This window comes from Dermacentor albipictus, chromosome 1, assembly GCF_038994185.2.
Source record: "Dermacentor albipictus isolate Rhodes 1998 colony chromosome 1, USDA_Dalb.pri_finalv2, whole genome shotgun sequence".
In the NCBI taxonomy this organism is placed as follows: Eukaryota; Metazoa; Arthropoda; class Arachnida; order Ixodida; family Ixodidae; genus Dermacentor; species Dermacentor albipictus.
Genome location: NC_091821.1, coordinates 354,080,365 through 354,093,977, shown reverse-complemented (window position 1 = coordinate 354,093,977; position 13,613 = coordinate 354,080,365). Strand labels below are relative to the sequence as shown.

General features: G+C 45.6%; 1 protein-coding gene across 3 annotated transcripts in view; it reads right to left on the bottom strand.

Moving 5' to 3' along the window:
- Positions 1 to 13,613, bottom strand: part of Gel (Gelsolin) — a 112,489-nt gene that overhangs the window by 81,920 nt on the left and 16,956 nt on the right. For all 3 annotated transcript variants that reach the window (XM_065452172.2, XM_065452173.2, XM_065452174.2), the window contains exon 2: positions 7,351 to 7,425. In XM_065452172.2, coding sequence (XP_065308244.2) covers positions 7,351 to 7,425 — 75 coding nt within the window. The remainder of the gene's footprint in view (positions 1 to 7,350; positions 7,426 to 13,613) is intronic.

Genomic DNA, 13,613 nt, shown 5'->3' with positions numbered 1-13,613 from the left:
CGCCGCGTAAGAGAGTCGAAACCGCGACCTCGTTTTCAACAGCAGACGGCCGCAAACAAGACTAGAGAGAGAAAAGAAGAGGGAAAGGCAGGCTAGTACAAGAAAGGTGGCTCCAAGAACCCTCCTGCAGCCTCACGTTAATCTTCTCGAAACCTTTTACTCGCTTTATATCTTTCCCCAACACAGGGAAGCCAGTTGGTACTTACACTGGCTAACCTCCCTGTCTTTCCGCCTCCTCCTCCTCCTCCTCCTCCTCCTCCTCCTCCTCTCTCTCTCTCTCTCTCTCTCTCTCTCATGAAGCTTATTTGCCACCCCAAATATTCCAACTATTTGTAGCATTTAACATCTGGCCCAGTGCTATCCGGCTCCTTTAATAACTGCATCCGAATGCACAGTACACGACCGTTTTCGCATTCTGATGGAGACGGAAAGCGAAAACGCTCATGCACCCTGCATTTGCATATACGTTACGAAACCCCAGGTGGTCAATATTTTTCTGAAGACGTGGTAGTTAGGAGATGTTGGCGCCTTTAGGCGGCGCCGGCTACTGCATTTATCATAGGATAAGTGTATACTAAATATTACATAAGAAGCCGGCAGTTAACAAAAGAAAGTTAACAATGAAAAATTCAGAAAGTCAGGCGACGTAAATGCACTGAAACAGTTCATGGCACAAATAAAATCAAAAACAAATTTCAACGTAAACTCATCTCGCATATATGTAGGAAAGACAGCTCACAACACATTAGATTATTGTTGAGTACACCACTGTGGCATGTCTCATAATCGGACCGTAGTTTCAGCACGTAACACCCTAAGATATTTAATTAGCTCCTTTCTTTGGAAACCGAAGCGATCGACGTTGCATAATTACTTATTACTTAATCCGACACTCATAATATGGGAAAGGTGACTCCGAGAACCCCCCTGCGCTGTCACGTTAATCTTCGTAAACCTTATTTGCCATAACAAATTTATTATATGGCAATTATTTTTGTAAATAACAGCTGATCAGCTGCCACAATCTGGTTGTCTTGAGAACTTACTACGAGACAAATCGCATGAAATATTGAAAGCAATTTGCTGAGTGAGTGTGTTACTCTTAAAATACCATCCTGAGCTATTGTAACGCACACAATAACAAAATAAACTACATAGTTTATTTAGTACGCGAAGATTCCGCGATGAGAGTAAGTGTTGACATTTAGACCAATCTTTGGCATGAAACTCTATAGCAACGACTCCGTGGCGACGCAAGCCGCCTTGCTCGGTTGACGTCACGCGCTGTTTTACGACGCGTAGCAGCAGAAATTTATTGACCGCGCTGCTTCAATGCGCTAACCAAGATGCGCTGTGCCTAATCCAGAAGCAATCAGGCTTCTGCGTTCACCCCAATGTGCTTCACCGGGTTATCTTTACCCTGGGCCGTTGCAGTGAGCCCGCTATTGCACATTGCACTGTCAAACGACAGATTTGAGTCGAGAGCGTCCGATATAACACCAAGCGAAATCGATGCTTACTTTTCTCGTGCGCTTGTATATATCGCCTGCAAAACAACTCGTTGCCTAAATTCGAGGCAAATGAAACAACGGGGTGCAAGTCTTCTTGTGCCTCGGCTCTAGAGGGACGAGAACAGTGGTATCTAAAATTGGATGAGAAAATATAGTTTTAACTCACGTCTTCCTTTTTATTTCACACATCTATGGTTAGATGCCCAAGACAGCACCTCCATGCAAGTGGATAACGTAACTGTCTCCTCATTACTCCTCTTCTAAAGAAAGATAATTAAAGAAAAGATAGACGTCTGACATCGTGTGGTATAGGTCGTCGTATCGATTCCACGTCCTGTATTTTTGGGTCAACTCGTGGTATTCGAAACCCTCTTCACGGGCGCTTTGAGTCGCAAGTAAAGATAAAATGGTCTAGATCAAATTAGTGTGAATTTTCACGAAAGCTGACGGCAAGAGCATGCTAAAATCGTATCCACACAATTCCGTGCCCATCCGGGATGATTGTTCTACATAATCGCGTTCGAGTTTATTCCTAGAAGTGATTGAAGGCAATGGTAATTATAGTGAAGAGGTAGCACGAGGATATTGCAGTAGTTACGTAAATTTAAACCAACAGTACTTGGACATTCGTTCAGTGCTCTTCTTACCCACAGCTGAACGATTGCAAAACCAGAGAGCGTAACAAAGTGCAAGAACAAGAAGGAGTACACAAGATTACGCTGGACTTGAAGCAGAAATTTTCTAAGAAAACTATCGTAAGCGGGAAACACTCTGGCCTGCGTCTGTCACTACAGATGGTACAGGAGGAAACGCCAGTTGGAATAAAATTCTCGTCCTTCATATGTAGCCACTACTTGAAGTGCTGATGAAATAGTTAGATATGTGTAAGGATCAGAATCACATATTTTCTGACGTTCTGCGCCAACCTTTTGTTTGCGTGTATGCTGGTTTGCTCAGAACATTTCATCTGAGAGTATGGCGACGTGCTGTGCACCTTCTTGTTCGTGTGTCTTCTACCCGGCCGGGAGTACCAACAGGAAAGCTCCACGGGGATAATTACCAGTATGCATGCATGCCACACGGTATTTCGCGACAGAAGCCACACACGATCACAACCACATAAAGACGCCTCCCAGGCTCCTCTCAAATAGTCGCCTCCAAAAGAACTGACTGAATCGGCATCGGAACGTCGGGAGCCTTTATCGCGAACTTGGTTGCATAAGTTTTCGGCCACCTTTAAGTTTAGTTCGGCCATACTTATATTTTACAGGGAAGCTGTATGTGACTAGCGTTCCATCTGTTTTTCGCGTGCGTCAACAAAAATTATCATCATCAGCAACAGCTCATACCCATTCCCCCCCCCCCCCCCCCCTAAGCAAGCCAAACTACAATGGTTCATCCCCCTCGTTATGCAGAGGCTACAAGCATTCAGCAAACTGAAGCGAACAGTACATACATTTGTTGGAATCACGCGTACAACTTACAGAACGGCGTACGTTTCGATAAAGAACAAGCTCAAAACAAGCATCTATCATCGTCAGCAATGGCCCATACACCCGTAAGGCAAAGGCTACAAGCGCTCAGCAAGCAAGACTACAAGCTCTCAGCAAGCAAGACTACAAGCACTCCGCCAACTTGCAAGAATAAACGTCATGCTTGTCTAGTTTCCTACGGTTCCTCGGTGTGGCGGTCCCGTCGTCTACGCGAATGTATATAAAAATTACGGTGAATGAGTTCGTACCTTTGTTCAAAATTGCGTCACCTCTGTGTCGTGTGCTAAACAGCTTCGCTGGTCATCCACCTTCACCGAGTACAATGGCTCGCGATTTATTTATTTTTTTTTTGTCGAAGTTCCTCCTTTCAATAATGTACCAACTAGCCCAACCCTCCATTCTGTTACTTTCACATGGCTTCATGCGGACGCATGTTTATTTTTTTTCCCTATACCAGTACACTGCGTCACAAGGCCACAAGAGAGAAAAAGTGGGGGGGGGGCGGGGGGGGTGCGAGTATGGGAGGTTAACCAGGCTGAACCCTGTTGGCTACCATCTACTGGTGGAGAGGAAGGAGAGTGAAGGGTGAGAAGGAGAAAAGAAGTTCGCATTTTGCGATGGCCACAAACATCGCCACGTACACTTCCGTACATTCACACCTCCTATATGAAACATACATGGCTCATGAGTCGACATCCGCTCGATGCTCGGGCCTTTCCCCTGGCTGCATTGCTCATATCGTGCCTTCTCTATGTTTATCTTTTATGTTTGCTCAGGACATACGAAACGTATTCGTCTTTCGGGCCAAGACTATTGCGATATGCCAAAAGACACAAAGGACTCAGCACTGCTTTCCTCTTGCCAAGCCGAATTACCCAACCTCGGTATCGACAGCTGCCGTCAGCACGGTATTGTTTCGTGCCTCCTGCCACCAAAGTGCCGTAACTACAAACTGCGAAACTGTTCTGCCTTCCGACAACAATGACGAGAAATGATAGTGAAGAGACAGTCGAGGCGAAAGTAAGGGGCGTCGGGCTGGCTATTGTTGACGACTAAATGCCAGAAATAGTCGAACAACGCACACACGTGTACAGAAAAAGAAAGAAAAAAAAAGGCGGCGCTGAAACAAAAAACAGAAAGAGAAGGAAATGGAAATAAAAGCCGGCAGAACGGAAAACCAAGCCGCCACGACTGTTTCTTTGTTTTCAGACACGAGAGTTGTCGAGGCAGGTGAAGCCAGGCCCCGCATGCCATGTGCAAGGTTTCCGTGAAAAACCGGCCGCTCTGGCCTTGAGATCTACCGTCTGACGGCGTCTCGGAGATGGCGCCACAACCGCACCTTTAGCGAGGAGGTTGACAAACGCGGTGACCATGAGTCCATGGAAGGTACCGAAGGCAGCTCGAACGGAGCATTTTACACGCGAGTAAATTGCCGACGGGTGAGAAGCTTCGGAAGAATGGCAGTAAATGTTGCCGCACAGCACTTTGTCTAAGGAAGAAGGGTAAAATAAACTTACCCCAAAAGTAACTGCTATTTTTCTCTCGTCGGCGCGTACTAAAACTCTGCTTAAAAGCGAAGCATCTTGTATCATCAGTAGCGACTTGTTTTAAATCTGATGCGCTGCAAGAACGTCTCCCAATCATCTCCAGTTAGCGCTCTCCTAAGTTAGCCGAACTCATCCTAGTCTGCCAATTGCCTATAGCCTCATCAATCGACCAATTCATCTGCCTCCATTTATTGCAGTTCCTTTTCCTTGGGACCAACTGTTGCTCTAACTGTGCAAATGGTCACTTTCTGCACATAATACACTGCTAATACATGTTTGATAACGTTGTTACACAACGCGAAACACAGAATCTCTCTTGTACCAACTTTCACGTTCCTGGACTCGTGCAACTTGCCCGACTCAATTTATTCCTCTTGAGCTTAGCCATAACGTCATCTATCCAAGTTTGCCCTGAAATGCACACCGCCGTCTTTCTACTTCTTAGCGTTACACCTGTTTTCTGTTGCAGCGCTCATTCCGTGGTCGTAAGCTTTCAATCGAGTTCTTCCTTTTTTTTTCCCTTTTTTTTTGTCATGCTGGTACCTCATTCCGAGGTCGTAAGCTTTCAATCGAGTTCTTCCTTTTTTTTTTTGTCATGCTGGTACGGGTTCTACATTGTATCACGCCAATACTAACCTTCGGGGCGCAGAGCTCTCTAACTGCGGGCACATTTGACAAAGGTCTACGTAAACGTACGTCCCCAAATCGCACGTTAAGAAAATCGCCGTCGAGGCCCCGCTTCATGAAGGGACGCACCGCCTAGTGGCGCCAGCGTCGCCTGTGTGTATATACTCCCGCGGCAGCATAATAGCGCCGACTCACCGAATGCAATTGAGTGTGGATAACGAGATAGCGTCGACTCGACCGGCGTCCCGAACGACGACGTCTTAACGAATTCTGGTCGCGTCGTGGCTGACGCACCCGCCCGCGAGAGGCTGCGACTGACTCGCGAGGCGGCCCGCTACACCCGCGGGCGGAACCACACCTCGCCAGCTTTAGAGAATTGTGTCAGCTGCCGGCGCGGGCGCAGACAAAAGTGTGCTCCGGCGCGCATGCGTGTTGCCCATAATGGTTGCCGGCCTACGTACACGCGCTCCGATGTTTCTCTGGCTTTTGAAGGTCGCAGTTCGACGGTTATACCCAGCAGCAGCACGGGCGAGTCAGGCGTGTACACTTGGGGAAGGGATCCCAAGCGTTTTTTAGGCGAGCACAGAAGCGCGTCGGTGAAGGTTAACGGAAATGGAGCGTTAGGGCATTTTTAAAGACAATCGATGCGGAGTTTCTATAGATTACCAGAGCGGCGCAGGATTACAATAACCGAACGGTTTCCAATTATTGAAAACGTGGTGGAGCGTGTGACCCGCGTAATGCGAAGGTTGTGGGTTTGGTCCCCACTGGCGACAAGTCATCTGTTCGTCTACTTTCATTTCTCTTTCTTTTTCATTATTTCCTATATTTCAATTTCGACCATAGCTAATTACCCCTAATTATTTCGTTGTCTTCATGGCCTGTTACATGGTTGTGATTAACAAATGTCGAGCCGCTCTGTTTTCTTTCTGCAGGGTCACATAGACTGATGAGATTAGGAAATTTGAAGGCACAATGTGGGTTCGGTACACGAGGCACACAGATAATTCGGTAGTTTTCCTGGCTTATCAATCGGCCATTATATTGACAGAGCGTCTAATATTTAAATAAGCGTTTACAGAGCACGTATAGAGCTATATGTGAAGACCACGTGATTTGTGGCAGGAACGACGTCGACGCAGCACCTGTGATGAAATCAGGCGAAACAGCAAAGTGCCAGCACGAACAATTTGCGCTTTAACTTCGTTTGAACGGTAGTACGTGACCCGAGTCGTCCTTAGTAGGTCAAAATCGCACTGCAGAGAAGCGCCATTGCGAACCAGTAAAATGTTTGGCGGCGTACTTGTCTGACGCCCTCTGATTTTTTTTTTCATTCAGTTTAGTTAACACAAAGTGGAAATGCGTAAAAGGTAACGTAGGAGATGTGGCCATGCGGCCATGCGGCCATTAAAATCTGTATATTTATCTCGTTCAGTCGCGATGGGTCCATATGCAGACGCAACTTGCTTTTGCACGCTTCTACTGGTGACGACAAGATTAACATAGCGCTGCATGCAAATGTAACCTATACTACTAACAAAAAAAATTCATGAATAACTTTAGTGCGGAGAGTAATGCAAAACAATGGCACTTTAAGCACTACCAGATTTGATGAAAAGTTCGATGTGTCATTCGGTATCGCTGATATTATTAGTGTTCATTCGGGCGTCAGAAGACATTCTACTCAATATTAACCAACGAATCTATTTGCGGCCAAATATTTCAGGGTTTCTTTTTATAAAATCAACGCATAAGTGGTGAACATCCGTACTAGTTATTTTTTCCTTTTCTTTATTTACGACTTCTAGCCTGACGTGACCTAAATATTTATGTTCCGCGTTCAAATATCCCTTCCTTCATAGTTTGCTTCGTGCTTCCAAAAAAATGCATGATTTTGGAGGCCCTGAGAAACACCCAGTCATAATTCGAAACTGACTTGGTTAAATATTTTTATAGGAGAAGAAAAAAGAAGAAAGAAATGGAAGGCGTTAGACGATGGAGGAAACCATACAGCACAACAGTCATTTGGCGGCGTGAATTGTCACTTGATGCACTAATATACTGTCAATGGTGAATGAAGGTGCCGTTGAGCACTGCGTAACACCGAATAAGTACAATGCCCTGGGACCAACTTCCACGTGCATCGACCGAGACAAATGCTTAGGCACTCACGTGGAGGACAATGTACGAGTCTCCCGAGTAGAAACTTCCGTACAGCTTGGGGTCGACAGGCTTCACTTCCAGCTTCTGCAAAACCAATAAGAAAAAAAATATATAGAAGAGAATGAGCCGCACACACTCCAGAGCATAGGCAGATAAACGTACGGATGACAAACAATGCAAGAACAAGAGCGTTCCTCGTCAGACGAGCGTTCGGTCTTGTAGCGCCCAACAGGTTAAAAAAAATTAAATTATGGGGTTTTACGTGCCAAAGCCACTTTCTGATTATGAGGAAACTCCGGAAATTTCGACCACCTGGGGTTCTTTAACGTGCACCTAAATCTAAGTACACGGATGTTTTGCATTTCGCCCCCATCGAAATGCGGCCGCCGGGATTCGATCCCGCGACCTCGTGCTCAGCAGCCCAACACCATAGCCACTGAGCAACCACGGCGGGTTAGTAGCGCGCAACAGGTGGGCCCGCGCGATCGTCGTCAAGGCTTTGCGCGTCAGTCCCTTCAAAACAACGGATGCGGATGCACGTGTTTCGGTTTTGAGCTGCATTCCTTTCAGGTCGTATACTTTCGCCCGTGCGCATCGCACGCACGTTCTACGCCGTCCGTGGCTTCCAATTTGGCCGTATTTATCTATATTCACTCCCATGAAGCAGGTGGATATCTTTGTACCATTCCAGTAAAACGTCATAAAGCAGCATTCACCGGTGAAGAAAGCGAAAAGGAATCGTTTAAAACCCGCTGCAAATTTAATCTGCTTTGACAAATAGAGGATCGAGGAATATTGAAATGGTAACAGAAGGAAATCTGATAAAAAGGCAGCGCCTTTATGCGAACATCAGTAACACCTCCCAACAGTAGCTTGTATTCCTTGAGGCACAGGATGACGCCTCTTCTCGCGTCTATGCACTTCTTTCTTTAAAAGCAATGAGACGACGCAATCGAACCTGAGGTGTACGCGGGAACATTTGCGTTGCATTACGTTCATTAGAAGCGAATATTTCGTGGCCCAGCAATGCCACAGGAACCGGTGTATTTCCATTCAAACAGAGTTTACAAGTTCTTCTCTGTATTTTTGTTATTTATTCATTTTGTTAAAGGTAAAAGGTTCAAGTACTGCAGCGAAGCTTCGCTTTTCGGACTACTCGACGACAAACACGTGACACTATCACAGTAATGTCGGTCTTTTCGTCATCCGGAATGAGCTCGCTCAGCGTATTACACAAACCGACAGGAAACGCGCGACGAAACATTGACCCCAACTGCGGCATGAGGTAATACTAGACAAACTAAGCACTACCCTATCACGAAGGGTCAGGCGCCATGCGTATCACGCCTTTGCTTTGCTTAGAAGAGCGTTATTGCAAACTGAACTTGATGTACTCTATCCTGTATCGTTCTCGACATTCGTACTTAGAATCTGCTAGCTTGAATTTTTTTTTACTTATTTAAGTGGAGTATTTATGTCTTTGCAACATCGGCGCTTATTAATAGCCGCTGCTTGCAACTGTTTGTAACCAGCTCTTCCATAGCTGTATTACTAGATTTGTACGTTAACGCCATTATTCTTCACTTCTAAATACATTCTTCAAGGCAACCGAAGGCAGTCTTTGTCGTGATTTTCGTGCTTCATCTTTTTTGCCACGAACGTAAGCAGAGCTCTGGTTTTATGTCTTTTTTTGTTTTGTTTTTATCGAAATACTTTATATTATCTTCCTTCTGTTGGGTCTCAATCTTGCCGCAGCGTAACTATCACAGAGGGCGCACAATATGGTGCAAGGAGCTTTACACTCGAAGTTGATGATGTATTTTTGTGCAGCGCTCACAAATCGACGAAGGACGAAGCAGAAACACACGGGACAGGCGCTGACCCGCAACTGACATTTATCTTGAAGAAAAAAAAACATTAGGAATTAAGCGATCCGTAATCTTTAAACACGTGCCGAACCACTCGAAGCGTTCTTGTCTTCTTGGCGCATACTCCAATTTGAAGCATATTATCAGCTCCTATCTGACACTGCCACGCGTGCTCGACAAATATTCAAATTGCTTATCCCATAGCCGAATTGATGCTCGACTGACACATCTATCCCCTTTTGTTCTAATGTGAAATGCTTCGATTATTTCACGCGCCGACTGGCCTTTGCGTCTCGATAAGACCATGGTGTCGCTGAAATGTAGTTTACAACCACAATCTCGGCAACGACCTGCTAGGTGAGACATCTTGGTATCAGCCAGCGAACGTTTGTGCTCACCGAGTCTTACGTTGACACACCGTCCACTTTGGACTATATACGTTTTTCCGCAGGAAAGCGGTACCTCATAAACTATGCCAATTTCACAGTCAACGTACTTAGGCTTGTGATTAACGGCGCAGACATTTTGGAGAAACTTTGTTGAAATGTTCAGTTTCCGATTTACTTAAACACTCATTGCCGACAATTTATTGGCTGAACAGAAGACAGCGTCTACTCCATAGCGCTTGGCAACATTCTTTAAGCCATGCGAAAGCTTGTGTGCGTACGGAAGAATCATGCATTTCTGTCCGCGACCGTTTTCATTATATTGTGTCGCTTGTTGCTCGGATTTAGTTGATCTGAACATTTTTTTTACAAGCCCTGGAGGCAATGTGAACAGGGTAGCCTGCCTGTGTTAGCCTTTCTACCTGCTCGTTAAAAGTAACACGCATTCCGTGTACGCACGTTCTTCCTAAAGCTGACCTAATACGGGAAAGCGCTATACCTTGCTTGATTATCTTAGAGTTATTTGAACTGTAATTCAACAACGGTTTCAAAGTTCTGCGGTGGTAGCGCTAGAAAACATGTGTGGGTAGGAATTCCAGTTGTAAGTCCAGGAACTGAACTTTACTAGCATATCCACAGTAAACTTAAGCCCCGGCCCACATTCTCTAATACTTTGAGAATGTCCACACATTGCCGGCTATAGTCTAGGCAGCGAAAAGTTGCCAGTAAATTGTCGATATACCAAAACACGTGCTTTACCATTCCTTCAAGGCCCGCCGCCAGCTGCCTATCAACACGGCTCAGAAAAATCTCGCTTAGTACGGGTGCAACTACAGATCCTGTATACACCCACCACTTTTCTGTGTGCAGTGCTTACTACTGTCGTGTTGGACAACAATTGGTTTAAGGTGAAAAGTAACAGCTCGAGAAAACATTCGACTGATATGCCGCAAATTTCGTAGAATGCGTATTCGTTATTGTTGTCACAGATGCATATTTTTACGCTTTTCATGAATTCATTGTGTTGTAGTAAGCAAAACAAGTCTCCCACATCCACGCTGACGGCTTAACAGTTTCCTGGGTTGTTTTCACTTAGAAATTGGTTGAAAATAAAGGAATCTGCTATCCAGTATGGGTCATCTTTGTTCAAAGTGGTCAGCTGCCTCTGCAGATAGCCTGCGACGTAGTGCTGCCAAGTGCCCTTTTCAGTAACCATATCCCTGAAATGTATCTCGGGCTTATGTGTTTTTGCTTCAAAGAATATATGTAAGAAATTTCTGTAAGCCTTCTTAACCGCTGCTACTATTATGTATAACTTGAAGCTGTCTATAGCATGGACAGGGCTCTCTGTTTAACTTTCGACAATTACTCCGGGAAGCCTATGAAGTTCTTGTCAGTTGTCTACTGTACTTTTCCCTTGTACAATGCATGGATGCGGATATGGAAGGCCTGTCAGCGTGGATGTGGAACTCTTATTTTAATGACCTCATGAAAAACGTAGAAATCTACATCTGTGACTACAATGACGAATACGCATTCTACGAAAGTTGCGTCATATCAGTCGAATCTTTCCTCAAGCTGTTATGTTTTCACCTTAAATCCACTGTTGTCCAACATGATAGTAGCATGTACGTAAAGCGGTGTGTATGTACAGGATCTAGAGTTACCCTTGTTCTAAGCGAGATTTCTCCTGAGCCGTGTTGATAGGCAGTTGGCGGTGAGCCTTTACGCAATGGTAAAGCATGTGTTTCGGTATGTCGACGATTTCTTGGTAATTTTTTAAAGCCTAGATTACAGCCGGCTATGTGTGGACATTCTCAAAGTATTTAGAGAATGTAGGCTGGGGTTTAAATTTAGTGTGGAAATGCTGCAAGAAAGTAAAATTCAGTGCCTGGACTTAGACTGAAATTCCTACCCACTGCTGGCGCTACCACCACGGAACTTTGAAACCGTTGTTGAATTACAGTTCAAATCACTGTAAGGTAATCAAGTGAGGTATAGCGCTTTCATGTTCAGCGATGAGCTTTAGGAATCGGTTGTTCGACGCCACGTCAGCGGAAATACACAGTAAAACCACTTGCGCGATGTACAGCGCGCAACGTGTGAAATAAACCTCCAGCCAATGCCTGCTCAGCTCGTCAGAATAACTCGCGGCGGGTTGGATCGACGTCTTTCTTGGAGAAAGGCTAAAACGATTTATAGCGAAGCCACCGGCGCCGTCGTATCTTCGCGCGCTTGTGTTTACGCTCGCCTATGGAAACAAACATGGCGATGAGAGAAGTCGTGCTTGCGCTGGCCCGTGGACGCTCCGGGGGGACGAACCCCACCCACCCGATCTCGTGATGGACGAGTGGAAAAGGAAGGGAAGGAGAAAAAGAAAGAAACGGAAAAAGGAAGGAAAATGGGCGTCCGGTGTAATACGTCTGCGCGAGTTCCTTGTGCCAGCGGAACAGGATGGGGGGCTGGTGTGCGCGATGACCTTTTAGTGAAGGGGGTATCCTATTTCCGTCGAGTGGCAGCATCCTTTCGGTTTGTGGCGCCACGCGCGAATCGCTTCACACGCCCACTATTCTGCTTAGTACAATGGCTGCAGCCATCGATAAGCGAGGATGTGGACATTGTTCCGCCTGCTACCTCCCTCGTGGTATGGGTCCATTCTTTTCAACAGTTCTCGGTTGTCTATTTCATAACACTCTATTGTTGAGCCCGTGTTGTATAAGTAAGTGCTCAATTGTGGGTCGCTACTCTGGGCGCAGTGTTTGTGAGAGGACTCAGCATGAAGCCTTTTGATGTGGTGTAAACGACGTGGTTGCGACATGTTATGTAACTGCAGTTCATGCTTCCCGAAAAAATCACGAGGATAGCTATGGAAACAATTAAGCAAAGCACATGAAACTCGGTCTTTCTGAGATGACATGTTTGTGTGGTTCGTCACGAACGACCATAACGTTTTCAAAGGAAGTAAATCCCAGCAGTCGCGATGACCAGAATGGAGGGCTGGATGCGCACCAGCGGAGGATGACCGGCGGAGGACATTAGACCCCCCCGTGGGGCTACGGGAACATACATATTCATTGTTTCGATTTTAGCTAACATATATGCACCGCGAATCGTGAGAGTTCCGGCAACACTCACACGTGCGCATGTTCTCAAACTCACTCACTTACTCACTCGCTCGCTCGCTCGCTCACTCACTCACTCACTCACTCACTCACTCACTCACTCACTCACTCACTCACTCACTCACTCACTCACTCACTCACTCACTCACTCACTCACTCACTCACTCACTCACTCACTCACTCACTCACTCACTCACTCACTCACTCACTCACTCACTTCCAGCAACAATAAATGATCGCGGCTGTATTCCTTTGTAAACAGGTTCTGTGGTGCACACAAATCAGGGATCCCAATCTCCACGCTCCTGTAAACTTAAATCAACGCCTAAAAATTGAACTACTCAGCGCCAACAACGTCTCAACTTCTTTGCAAAGGTATTGCGTCGCCACTCTATCACCGTTGTTTTAGAATGCGCCCAGGCAGTAAGACTTCCATGATAAAGTGCTCTATTTCGTGCGCAGCACTAAAGAATCTGCAGGAAAAAAAAACTGTTAAGTAGCAGCAAACATATAGTGGCAAAAGGTAAATATTGAGCTCTTCATAAGCAGAAACGAACAAGGAGTCTTAACCTCAATGGCATCAAAATCTGACAGCGTTGCGAAATTGCCCACTTAATGAACATTTGGAGCTGCAGGCCACTCTACTAACAATAGCCTACCGCGTAAGACATCCCCATATGTGTACTTCCTATATCAACTAATTGTCACGAGTGCAACGGCGATTCTTTCTTCATAAATACTGCACATTTGCGTTGATACCATATTTGCTTCATGTCTTGAAATACAATAGCTTCTGTCATATTTTATAATGTGCACGCATTACAACATCCCCAAGATCCCCTAAAGCTGGAAAACTGAAGGACTACGAAGTGTAGTGGTAGTAGTAGAAAAACTTT